The 11,919-nt window shown below is 51.4% G+C and overlaps 1 protein-coding gene across 2 annotated transcripts; it reads right to left on the bottom strand.

Annotated features, from left to right (window-relative positions):
- Positions 1–1,148: 1,148 nt before the first annotated feature.
- FAM210B (family with sequence similarity 210 member B) lies at positions 1,149–11,661 on the bottom strand. Of its 2 annotated transcripts, none has more exons than XM_072944457.1 (3): positions 11,403–11,661; positions 3,598–3,803; positions 1,149–3,404 (listed from the first exon to the last, which is right to left on the bottom strand). In XM_072944457.1, the coding sequence occupies exons 1-3, from the start codon at positions 11,586–11,588 to the stop codon at positions 3,188–3,190; spliced, it is 609 nt and encodes a 202-aa protein (XP_072800558.1). In that variant the 5' UTR covers positions 11,589–11,661; the 3' UTR covers positions 1,149–3,187. The 2 variants fall into 2 exon arrangements, with proteins under 2 accessions (XP_072800558.1, XP_072800559.1); XM_072944458.1 differs by having other exon boundaries at positions 3,598–3,773; positions 11,403–11,660.
- Positions 11,662–11,919: the final 258 nt, after the last annotated feature.

Here is an 11,919-nt window from a genome sequence, read left to right as displayed (position 1 = left end):
GCTGATCAACTAGCAATACTGCCCAGAAGTGCGTGCTCCTGGCATGGCGTTGGAGCCGAGTGGGGACTCGGGGTGTCCATGAGGGCTGCAGGTGGTCAGGCCAGACAAAGAGGAGGAGTCGGGCATCCACACTCACACCTGCCCACCCCTGGGCTCTGACCGTGCTCTTGACAGGATGGGAAAGAGCCGCACAGATGCGGGGTACCAGTTCTCTGCAAACTGATTTTCCAAGTGTGGCCTTGGTCTTGATTCTCTGGTGAAGGAATGTTGGCTTAACTGGAACTCCTCCTCCCCAGCCGTACCAGGATCTGGGGCAACTTGTGTTGCCTTGGCTTATAAAGAAGACTACGGCCCCTTCTGTACAGCTGGCAGAGGCCTCCCTTCCTCCCTGTCACCTGGCTCCTGTGGGACACAGTGGAGTTGTGGTATTTGAGTAAACTTTAAACCTGAGTCCACAAGTCCACCTGGCTGGGGTACAGAGGTGATTCTTTTCACCATCTGCTCACTCGGCCTAGATGGGAGCAGGTGCCATGGGGGAGTAGGTCTGTCCCTATGTGCTCCTATTGTGTAAACCTACCTATTTGTTTCTAGCTGTCAACATCTCATCAACCAAAGATGGTGAACCTGACAATGGTGAAGGCAAAGGTATAAGTGTTGACCTTACTGAGAACTCACAGAGGAAGACATGGCCAACTTTCAATACAAGAGGCATATAGATAACAGAAATGTTTAAATATAAGGACGTGGCTATAAACTCCCATGGCAAAGTTGATGAAATAGTCACGGAAATTTCAAGACACAACTGAGTAAAACTGCAGTGTCCAGATGGCTCCCTTTTGGTTCCCACGGCCTTGTGTGTTCACATCCCAAAGTAGTAGTATTTCACATCCTATCCAGCCCAGCTATGGTCAACGCGACGTAGCTAACTTCACCAGTGATACTAGCGAACTGTCATTTCCCCAAACAGAATCCCACACGAGCAGAGAAGGGAGCTCGCTGTGCTGCCACAACATTAATAAACTGGTCACACACTGTCCTGCTTCAGAATCAGCAACAGTGACGGCTTACCAGAAGAGTAAAAAGATGTCTGTTCTGCAGAATTTACGCTGCTCAGTTTGTCAGATAAAAAATTAGATGTGAACAATGGCTTACATTTTTAAAATAGATCAGTTTTATTCCCCTAGTTCCATAAAAACAACATAAATACAAGCAATCTGTACATCTTGCTGGTGAATTCACATAAATGCTCTCTCGTTCCCTGAACCTTTGATTTCCTCATCCTCTCCAGTTTCTCTGTCCTGCTTTGACCACAGGCCACGAGCGGAGTGGAGGTGGGGCCCAGAAAAGAATGCTATGGCTATTTGGTATAATCTGTCTTATTGCTTGCCCTTTCAGTCCACTCACATTACTCTGAACATAGAATCAAAGTGTAAGATTTAAGCCCTAAACTTGTAGGAATCCCTGTCGGCTTCTTTGCATAGGCATTACCTGGGATCTGAACGGTAGGGAGATCGGTGTGCAAAGTGGTTAGGAGCCCAAAGCCAACTGTTTACATAGAGACAACCAACCCGAGAGTGCCGGGCCTGACCACACGAGGAATTACCTAGCTAGCACTGGGGTCAGCATCTTGCTCCGCTGTGTACGCATCCTTGGAATCAGACCCCAGAAAGGCAGTTTCAACTTTAACTCACTGAAACCTTTTGGCAATGTGCTAATTGCTTTAAAAGAGGGAAAAATACGGTTCCACTTGAAAGATCTTGCAAGTGGAGAATTTGTCCACAGGTGCTCATAAAAGCTAACTGAAATAACTGACTGATATGGGCTACTAAGAGCCACCTAGGCAGCTGTCAGCAGACAGATCTCAGCAAGACCAGGCCCATCAGTTTATAGTTCCTGTAGTTTTGTGATTGTCGCAAATGTAATTAATCAAACCAAAAAAAAAAAAAAAAAAAAAGGACTGGGAGCCAGAAAGATGAAACAGCCCCTCATCCCTGGCTGCAGGGCCTAGCTGGTTACGTGGAGAGGATGGCCCAGGACGCACAGCCCGGGGGCACAGCCCGGAGGGCAGCAGTCGGGTGCTGAATGCCCCAGGAAGGCTGCCTGCTCCTGGCTATTTCAAGAAGAAAGTCTTCATTCGGGTCTGTGTGTTTGATTTTCTATTATAGCTAGAGTCCCTGACAGGGAACGAGGGGCCTCAGGTCACACAAGCTTTATCTGGAAGACTGGCTCCATCCCTCCCCGGCTTGTATCACTAGGCATTTGCCTCCCATTTACAGCAAGTGCGCCAGATTTTTACTTTTTAGGGAGTGATACAAATTTTTTTTACATACATAATTTTAACTCAGTTAAAAAAAATATAAGGAGCAACACAATGTAAACATTGTGACAGCAGTTCTGGAATGTCTTAAGTCTGAGATCCAAAGATTGTCTCAGCTTTCCGTATGCAAGGCTCCAGCCAGTGCCGTTACTGTGGGACAGAGTTTCCACATTTTACCTCAACAGAGACATGACTCCGACCTACTTTAATGGGATTTGGGAAAAACCAGCTGAGGTAGGCGCCATCATGTCCAGATTTGAAGGTGTTTTGGGGTCAATGAAACACACCAATGATACTTGTTTTTTGTTTTGGGTGTGATGAATGTCAAAGCGCTGATGCTGACTCAGATCCTGATTATGCACTGTCACATATTAAATTCTGCTTCCTTAATTGAACACTAGCAGCTGTTTTGCAGAATATTGCATATTAAACCGCAGGCAGCCTGACAACAAATATTGGAGGAAGGGGAATTTTAAAAACCTAAAAGCTTAATGAATTGTTGCCCTTTAAGAACTGGAACAAAGATTAGCCCCTGAGGCTTTTGCAGGCAGACCTCCCTCACCAAGATGACCTTCCCATTTCCTGGCTGACAGCTTTGAGATGACACCTCACTGGTGATGTTTTGCTGACATCTCAGATTATGCAGACAAGCCCTATGATGAATAGCATTAGTAAAAGTTAAAACCAGAAAGAATGCAATTAATTGAAACCCTGAATTTTTGCTGGCAAAAGTAAAACCAAAGTTCTCTCTCCATGAGAACGAAGCAATTAGCCCCTGCCCCCACCCACCAAAAAACCTACACCCTAACACCAATCTAAAATGTGTAATTTAAAAGAAATAGGTTTTCAGGCCCACAGTTGAACAGTTCATCAAGGCTTTGCAGCTGGAGGTTTAAAAAATCCCACTTTCCGAAAATATCTGACAATCAAGGGCACAGAAACCAAGGTGATGCTGATTCTCACGGGTGCGAACAGCTTGTGGATGGCGTAGGCCACCACGAAGGTGCTTGTGCCCGCCGCCATCTTCGACTGTACCAGGGACTCTTTGAACCCGAGTTTAAGCAGGATGGCTGACATGTCCACACCACTGGAGTGAGGAGGCAAACAGACAAAGATAAAAAGCGTTTACTACAACAAAGGATTAAGTTAAAGCAATCAGTTTGGCTTTAAGAGTTACAGTATTTTTCAAAATGTGATGAAAGTAGCTAGATAAAGTCTCAGGAAAAAAAGTTCTTATTTACAAACAAAAACCAAGTATCTGTTACTGCCAGCAGTCTTACCTTGAAACCACCATGTAAAACATGCCCAAGGAGATTAACGACAGGCCGATGTGCAGCGACACGCCAACAGCACCATATTCTTGAAAAATCTTTTTCAGCTGCTGTGACTTGCTTAACTTTTCCCCCTCTGTACTGTTGATGTCTCCGCCTGTTGTCACAGTGATTTTTCTGGGGTCCTGCGCACAAACCAAAGAAGGGGAGGCACACTGGGGAAGGAGCGAGGGGGTTAGTGGTCACCAGCGGCTTTCAGACGCACGCGGTGTCCTACTCTCTCCTGTCCTCCTCATCAGCTGGGGCTAATGCCCGCTTAGCCACTAAGGGCAGTGAAAGACTGGGCGTGATAGGCAGATCATGGCCCCAATGATGTCTAGGGCCTAGGCTCCCGAACCCGTGAACATGCTACTTTACGTGGCAAAAGGATTTTGTAGGCGTGATTAAGGATCTTGAGATGGGCAAGTCACCCTGGATTTTCCGAGTGGGGCCAACATAATCACAAGGGTCCTTGTAAGAGGAGAGGGAGACAGGAGGGTCAGAGAAGCAGATGTGAGGACAGAGGCAGAGCCAGGTCTGCAGAAACTTGTACTCTGAGGCAGAGGAAAGGGCCACGGACCAAGGAATGCAGGTGCTTCTAGAAGCCAGAAGGACAGGAAGTGGACTCTCCCCGACAGTCACTGGAAGGAACCTGCCGTGCCAACACATGACTTTAGCCCTGGGGGACCCACTTTGGGCTTCCGGCTTCCAGGACTGTAAGATAACAAATGTGTGTTGTTTTATGCCACCAGGTTTGTGGTAACCTGTTGCAGTAGCCATCGGAACAAAACCCCAGGGCTCCTGCCCTTAGGGGCAACGATGATGCTTGCTGAGCATGTTCTCTGAGCCAGGCGTTGCTCGATGCTTCTCTGCCTTCATCCTCACAACGACCTCTGGGTAGACGCAGCCACTCTTCCCCCTCCACAGAGGAGAGGAGCAGCGCGGGCTCAGAGGGGCCAAGGATTTGGCCCAAAGGCACTAAGACTAGAACCCTGGTGGCCTGGTCCTCAGCCTGAGCACGTGACAGCCCATCGAGACTCAGTAAAACAAGGCAGTGGGTGCAAAATAAAACGGAGCACAAGCTATATTTACTTCTGGAAGCAAGGTTTATCCCTGAGAGCTGAGTGGGTAAAGGGAGGGTGAGTCCCCGAGCCATCAATACCGCGGCCGGGGTGAGTACAGAAATGATTCGTTGCGTGTGGCGTCTGTTAACATTTATGGAGCACCTACAAGGTCAGGAATGCTTGGGAGCAACAAAAACAACAACGTTGGATTAAAAAGACAAAACACAACTCCTAAACATGGAGAGTGCCCTTTTGGGCAGAAGAGTTCTTCAGCTCTAACGACGAGCCCCAGGGCCTCTCGCAGGCGGTATCTGGGTCAGTCGGCTCCGGGGACTGACTCTGCAGTGGGAAGGCTTCTTGTATTTTTAGCACATGCTGCAGTGAGCCACGCTCCAAAGGCCAGAGCAGGGAGCACGTGGCCCGGATTCCCCAGGAGAACGGGGCAGGACTCCCCAGGAATGAAAACGAAGTGATAGAGGCGCCCAGAGCAGCAGACTCCAAACTCAACAAGGGAGGGGGTCCTTCCAGACCCCTGCTTCGGGAGCTCCTGCTGAGTGGGCGGTAGCTGGGACCAGGCTCATCTAGGGGGGAGGCCCCAGATGCTGCCTTTCTCAGGAGCTCCCAGGGGGCCTGGATGCTGCTGGTCCATTTGTCTAGGTCTAGGCACCCAGCCTCTGACCATAGAGATCTGGGGTGAAGCCTGGGCACTGGGATGCGATATCCGTTCCATGGGCGCTTCGAAGTGATCAGCCAGGGTTGCCAGGTAAAGCCCCGCTCGCTTGGTACTCCTGCCTCCCCTGCCCTGCTCCTTCTGCCCTTCGCAGACTCTCCAGGTGGACTTCCCTCCTCCTCAGATGCACATGCCCTGCAACAGACTGAAGGGACTCCTGCCAGCACTTCCTAAGCTGGAAACACAACCTTCACCTCCAAGAGGCCTTCCTGGACCGCCTCACAGCTGCCTGCCCTCCGCTGTCACATCACCCACTTCCCTCTCTGAGGTTTCCAACTTCAGGACCGTCCTGCTTATAATGCAACAAGTATAACAAATACACATAACAGATAATATGAGCGTTCTTTGCTTGTTTGCTGTTGACCAGAGGCCTGGAACGTGTGCTTCCTGAGAGCAGAAACCTGCTCCCTCTCGCCTGGCTCTCAGCACTCGGAGGGTGAAGGGACAGTCTCTGGCAAATGTCTTGAGGGGGAGGCATCCAGAAGTGTCGAGATGGAGTGCACGTACTAGGATGTGATGAACAGTTTTAAGTGCAGCATGTCCCTTTCCTCCCCAGGGCATACTTCCACTGCCTCCCGTCCTGCCTACCCGCGTCTCATCCCCCCATCGCATGCCAGGCTCACACCGTATCCTTCATCCCTTGCGCTCATCTGCATTGTCCCCGGAGCCAGCGGCCCTGGTGGCCCACCCGTGCCCCGCAATCCTCAGGGCTTGGGCGGACACCCTGTCAGAGCCCGCTGCCCCGCCTTCCACGCGGGCGGGCGGCTACTGCTGTCTGCCTCCTGCCTCCTTTACCCCCTAATGTGACTGTTTCTTTTTTTGACAACACTTGGACCAGAACTCCCAAGCGATTCTTGCCCAAGCTGTGGGCGGGAACGTGAGACCCCATCCAAGGGCCTGGGCCGGTCCTTGTCGAGGGGCTGACCCTACAGAGCAGGAGACAGGTCTACCGACCAGAGGGGTGCACCCGAGAGAGGCTGGGCTGAGTGGGTTTGGGGGAAGCTGCTTCAGGACAGAACCAGCGAGTAGGTGGCTGCTGGGTTTCCTCTCTGGTCACCCCATGTGTCCACACAGGGAAGACACTGGGAGCAAGGGGTCTAAACCCTGGCATGACCTCAGCTGGGGCCCTTCTGACGTCCCACTCTGGCTGGTGACTCCCAGACGTGTATCCCCTGGAGATGTACATGGCGAGAAGACGCTGGCTGTGAACCAGGAGGCGGGCCCTCAGCAGACACTGGATCTGCGGGTGTCCCCATCGTGGACTTCCGGCCTCCAGGACTGGAAGAAATGAGTGTTTGTTGTTTAAGCTGCCCAGTCTATGGTATTTTTGTAATAGCGGCCTGCAGACTACAGCAACTTTTTTCATTCATCATCATGGTTTCAAGGTTCATCCACAGTGCAGTAGGTATCAAACGTCATTCCTCTTTATGAAGAATTTGATTCAACTGAAATACAAGGTACAGATTCTAAAATTCACTTTGCAGGGCAAGCTGGGAGCCATGGCACATTTCACCCGACAAAGAATGTCTGCTCTGTCTGGGAGCACGGCTGTTCCTGGTAACCTCCGGGCCAGCGTCTCAGCTGGTTCCATGCAGGACTAGGGCCCGGTTCTGGACTAGCCGTCAGAGTGATGAAGACGCACCGTGGGAGCTGTATGTACGCAGAAGACAAGGCACAAGAGCAGACTATCCGATTGTCCCCAGAGAAGCTGGGGCTCCCTGAGGGGCCACATTCCGGGCATGGCGAGAAGGGGGTGGAACTCAGTCTTGGATTAAAATTTGCCCAGGATCATCCTTGATTTTTAATCATACACAACAGCTACTCATTTGCCCCTCCTCCCCCAAAAGTTGGCACAAAACTCAGATTTATTACTTAAAAAGAGTCTTTTCATTACCTCTGAATTGAAAGAGCATCTCTTTTGTTCCCAAACTGCAGCTGGGACTGAAAAACAAACAAACAAAACCCCAGGACACCTGGAAGCCTTGGTCCTGGAATTAAATCTCAGTTTCATTAAAGGCTGCTCAGTCTCTTGGAATTAAGTGTTAAGGCCCCAGAGCTAGGGACAAACTCTAGTTCCTCGCTGCCTTTAGCTTTGACTTCTGTGGGGTTTTTTTTGAATTATGAAAACAAATGCTTAAAAAGGGGGAGAGGCTACTGAAACCAAGTATTGGGGTACCGGGTCCCTGAGGCTGATTCTGATAGACAGGAAAGATTTTTGGAAAGATTTTAGGAAAACCACCGGCGTCCTTAGGAGAGGCCCCTTCTGTTGACCCGGGCACTGGGCTGAGCGCTTTAAAGATGTCATCTCAGAACCCTCACAGCCCGTGATGTAGGCACCTCTGTCGCTCCCACTTTGACAGACGGGAGACTGAGGCTCCGGGAGGAGCTGTGTGCTGGCAGCGCCCAGACGGGGTTCTGTTCTGACCACCTAGACTGCGAAATCATGATGTCCCCCAGGAGCTGAACGTCCCTAAAGGAAGAGCCTGCCCCAGAACTGCAAGGCTCCCGATGGGGGAAGGGAAGCTAATCAGTCTCCTTTTGCTGGGTCAGCACCCACGCCCTCCCCGCCCACCAGCCAGAGGGCCGCTGGGAGCCGAGGTTCTTTCTGATAAACAGGCCCCGCCCACCTTTTGGCCCCGGAGGCGGCGGTGCAGATGGGAGAACCGCCAGGCGCCGATGCGAGGAGTCTATCCACCAAGTGCCAAACAACGTCCTGGGGCCGATGATGGGTGACCCCACCCTTGACGATGGCCCAGCCAAACTTCATTTCCCCCATCGGTCCCCTCAGAAGGACTGGGTGTAGCTGCCTCTCTCTCGAGAGCCCTTTTCTGTGTGGCCTCTATTTCGGCAAAAGGCCTTTGGCCAAAAAAAGAAAAATAAAAAGGCTGCCAGGCTTCCAGCTACAGAATAACCAGTATCTGATTTCAAAACAATGGGAGGGACAAAATACTCAAACACAATGGACAATTTCCTGTCTGCTGGTGCCGCGGTTGGTTTTTAACTTTCTAGAGTTAGAATCTTATATGGACAATTTCTTCTTTTCATCTTGGTAAAAGGAAATCTCTTTAGGCATTATGAGTCATGCATTTTTCTTCCTAACACTGGAGGAGACTAACAAGGCAAAAATAAAGGAATTTTGAGGGGGGTGACTTACAATGAATGGAAACTTTTAAGACATTCATTTCTTCATGAAATATCGCCTTACATACGTACCTGTGATGTATGCTTAGGCACTTCCCTGAATGCATATCACATCGCACCTGCTCTAGTGTCTCCACTAGATCTATAGAGTACTTTCATATGCTTCTGTGTGCGCGCATGCGTGTGATGCCTATCCCCATATTTATTAAGGTACAGAAGGGGCAGGAAGGTTTGAGGAATGAGCCAAAAATCTTGCTCACAAATTGCTCAGATTGTTTGAAGTGACACCTGTTTTCATTCATTCAATAAATAATAATAAACACTATATTGTGTTTACTTTGCATCAAACACTGTTCTGAGTACTTTGAAAATTTATATTAATATTTATATAATCCTCACAACAACCCTGTGAAGTAGGCAATACTGTTATGTCTACTTAAGTTCAGAGAGGTTAAGTAACTCTCTGAGAATCACACAGGGGTTACTGATCAGAACTGGGATCCAAACCAGTCGAGCGTGGTTCCAAGGCTTTTGTTCATAACAGCTGTGCTGTGTTCCTCACTTATTCATGTCTGCTCTGTGCTGGGCACTGCTCAAAATGTGGGGGACAGAACAGTGAACCAAACAGACAAAACCCACTCTCGGGGAGCCTATGGTCTAGTGGGAGGGGAGGGGCAATAAACAAAAGAGGAAGACATCAGGGCTGCTGATGTGACAACTGCTGTGGGCAAATGCCAAGAATGGGGCAGGAGGCAGAGTGGAGGTGGACTGGGAGAGCTGCTGCCAGTTTAATCAATAAGGTCATCAGGTAAGAGTTCCCTGAAAAGGCAGCGAGTGAGTGAAAACTGGTGGAGATGGGGAGGGCGCTGGGGCTGAGAGAGCAAGCCGTCTGCTATTTCCCTTCTGGAAGTGGTAAGTGTAGGCAGGTTAGGTTGCTTTGCCAGGTGACCTGACACTGAATCAGGTTAAGTGAAAAAGGCACACAGGTTTCTCCTGTGTCTTTACCTCCTCCCTCCTCTCCGTTACAGCAGAAACTCCTTGGTGGGTGTGTCCCTCTGGCACTTAATTAAATGCCTAGTACATTTGGGGACTCCAGCTGGGCACTGTACTTCCTCCCCCTAAAGACCAAAAATGAGGTGCCTGAGGGTAGCCAGAAACAGCCAGCAGCGGAGACAGCGCTCCACCTGCTGCCAGGCCCCATGGGGGAAGTGTTTTCTCAGAGAGATGAGTATCTTTTGTCCTAACTTCCTGTAGGATAGTGATCCCGCAGGGGTCCCACCCGTCTGACAGAGAAGAGGAGAAACAGCACAGCCCTGGGGCCCTAGGACTATGTATTCCCTGTGATGACAATACTGACTGATGCCGGGTATGCACATTATCTCATTTTACGCTCACACCCTGATAGGTGAATTATTAACACCCCATTTTACAGATGAGGAAACTGAGATGCAGAGAAGTGAGGAATTTGATAGAGACACAGAACTAGTGAGTAGAGAGAGGGATGTGGGGAATCTGAGACCACACTCATCACCACTGGATAATACACCTACCACTCGCACACACACACACCTGTCAGTGCCAGGCTGACAGGGCAGACAGGCAAGTCAGGAGAACATTCCAGATGATGAGCACAGAGAAAATCCATACCCCTGGGGCTGAGCGGGCCAATGGAGGCACCCAAGGCAACCCTGGTAGGCAGGGAAAGCTTCTGGAAGGAAGGGACAGCTGGGCTGATCCACGAAGAATCACCAGGAGACAACCAGGTGTGGGCGGAGAGTGCTGCACCCCGACGGTCCCCAAACTGGGCTCGGGAGGTAGAGACAAGATCTACCACCTGTCAGATGGGGTAGCCGAAGGCAGGGAAGAAGTTTCTCCATCGTGGGGGAGGCATGGTAAGAGCATGGGTCAAAAGCCTATGGAACATTCAGGAAGCACTGGCTCCCGCTGGCATTGTGCTAAGGCCCAAATCAGCTCATGGAATTGTCCCCCAAACTACTGTGGGGAAGGTGCTGTTTTTAGCCCTCTTAAAGGTCAGCACACAGGCTCAGAGGCCTTCAGCACTTGGAGTGATGTCACACTGCTGGTGAGTGGATGGTCGCAGGCAAAAGGACGAAAGGGTGCAAAGCTCGAGGCACTGCTTGTCTCAACTTGTTAGTCCTGGATCTCCAGACTTCACTGCTCACTGCTGTTTTCCTTTAAGGAGGCCCACTTAAAAGCAAAACAAAACTGTAACCGATATTTTTAAAAAGGTTAGTCTGCATGACCATTCTGAATGGCAACCCATTTTCACTTATCATACATAGAAGGAAACCGAAGTGAAACACAATGAAATAACACTGCGTTTCTTTTGCGAGTCTTGCCTTAAGTCTGACGGGAAGGCCCGCTCTTCGGGTTACATAAAAGGGAGTGGCAGCGAGTGCTGGGAAGTATTAAAGACAGCAGCACCCACGGAGCCTCTCCTCCGCCCCGCATGACTTCTAAAGGGAACAACTCTAACGGCCAGTTGAGAACGCTGATACCGAGTCCAGGCCCCACCTCCTATTCTCTCGGCTACCACCACAGTACCGGCCGGACCCCTTGGGAACCTAGGGACCTGCCGGAGACTGTGACCTTGGGCAGATCGCCGTACCTCCCTGAGCCTCAGTTTCCCAGGCTGTCAACTGGGAGGATCGCTTCCTTGGTTTGTAGAGATAAGGGACCGTGGAGATGTTCGGTCTCGGGCAGCTGCGCGTGCAAAACTCTCCTTCGGTGGAGGTAGACGGGCGATTGGGGCACCCAGGGATCGGGGCTCCGGGGGAATCGGTGCGCCCGGGGATCGGGGTGGGGGTGGGGAGGCTTACCTGGCGGCCGTCACTGTTCCCGCGGGCCGCGCGCTGCAGCGGGGCGTGTGGCCCTGGCCCGAGCAGCGGCAGGAACACGGGCGACGGGGCGCAGGGGGCGGCGGCGCCCAGGAGCCAGGAGGCGCGAGGCCGGACCCGGGCGCCCACTCTGCCAGCGGGGCCCAGGAGCGCCAGCAACCCGGCCATGGTGCGCAGCCCAGCGCTGCCGCCCGCGCAGCCGACCACAGAGGGAACCAGCGCGCTGGGCGGGGCCCTCGGGAGCCCTAGCCCGGAGCGGCGGGGGCGGGGCCGGAGCCGCAGCCGCGCACCGTTCTCGGCCCCGCCCACCGACCCCGCCCCTCCGGAGCCTGAGCAGCTAGGGCGGGGCCGGAGCTAATGGACGCGCTCCTATTCCGACTTAGCCTGAGAGTTGCTGTGTGGATTCTGACTGACGCATCCTGTTAGTTACAGGAGAGTCAGGCCAGCCCAGATTCTAGAGTGAAGGATGTAGATTCCTCCGACTTGATGGGAAATGACA

The sequence above is a fragment of the Vicugna pacos genome, chromosome 19, assembly GCF_048564905.1.
Source record: "Vicugna pacos chromosome 19, VicPac4, whole genome shotgun sequence".
Taxonomy (NCBI): domain Eukaryota; kingdom Metazoa; phylum Chordata; class Mammalia; order Artiodactyla; family Camelidae; genus Vicugna; species Vicugna pacos.
This window is presented reverse-complemented; position numbering and strand designations above follow the sequence as displayed.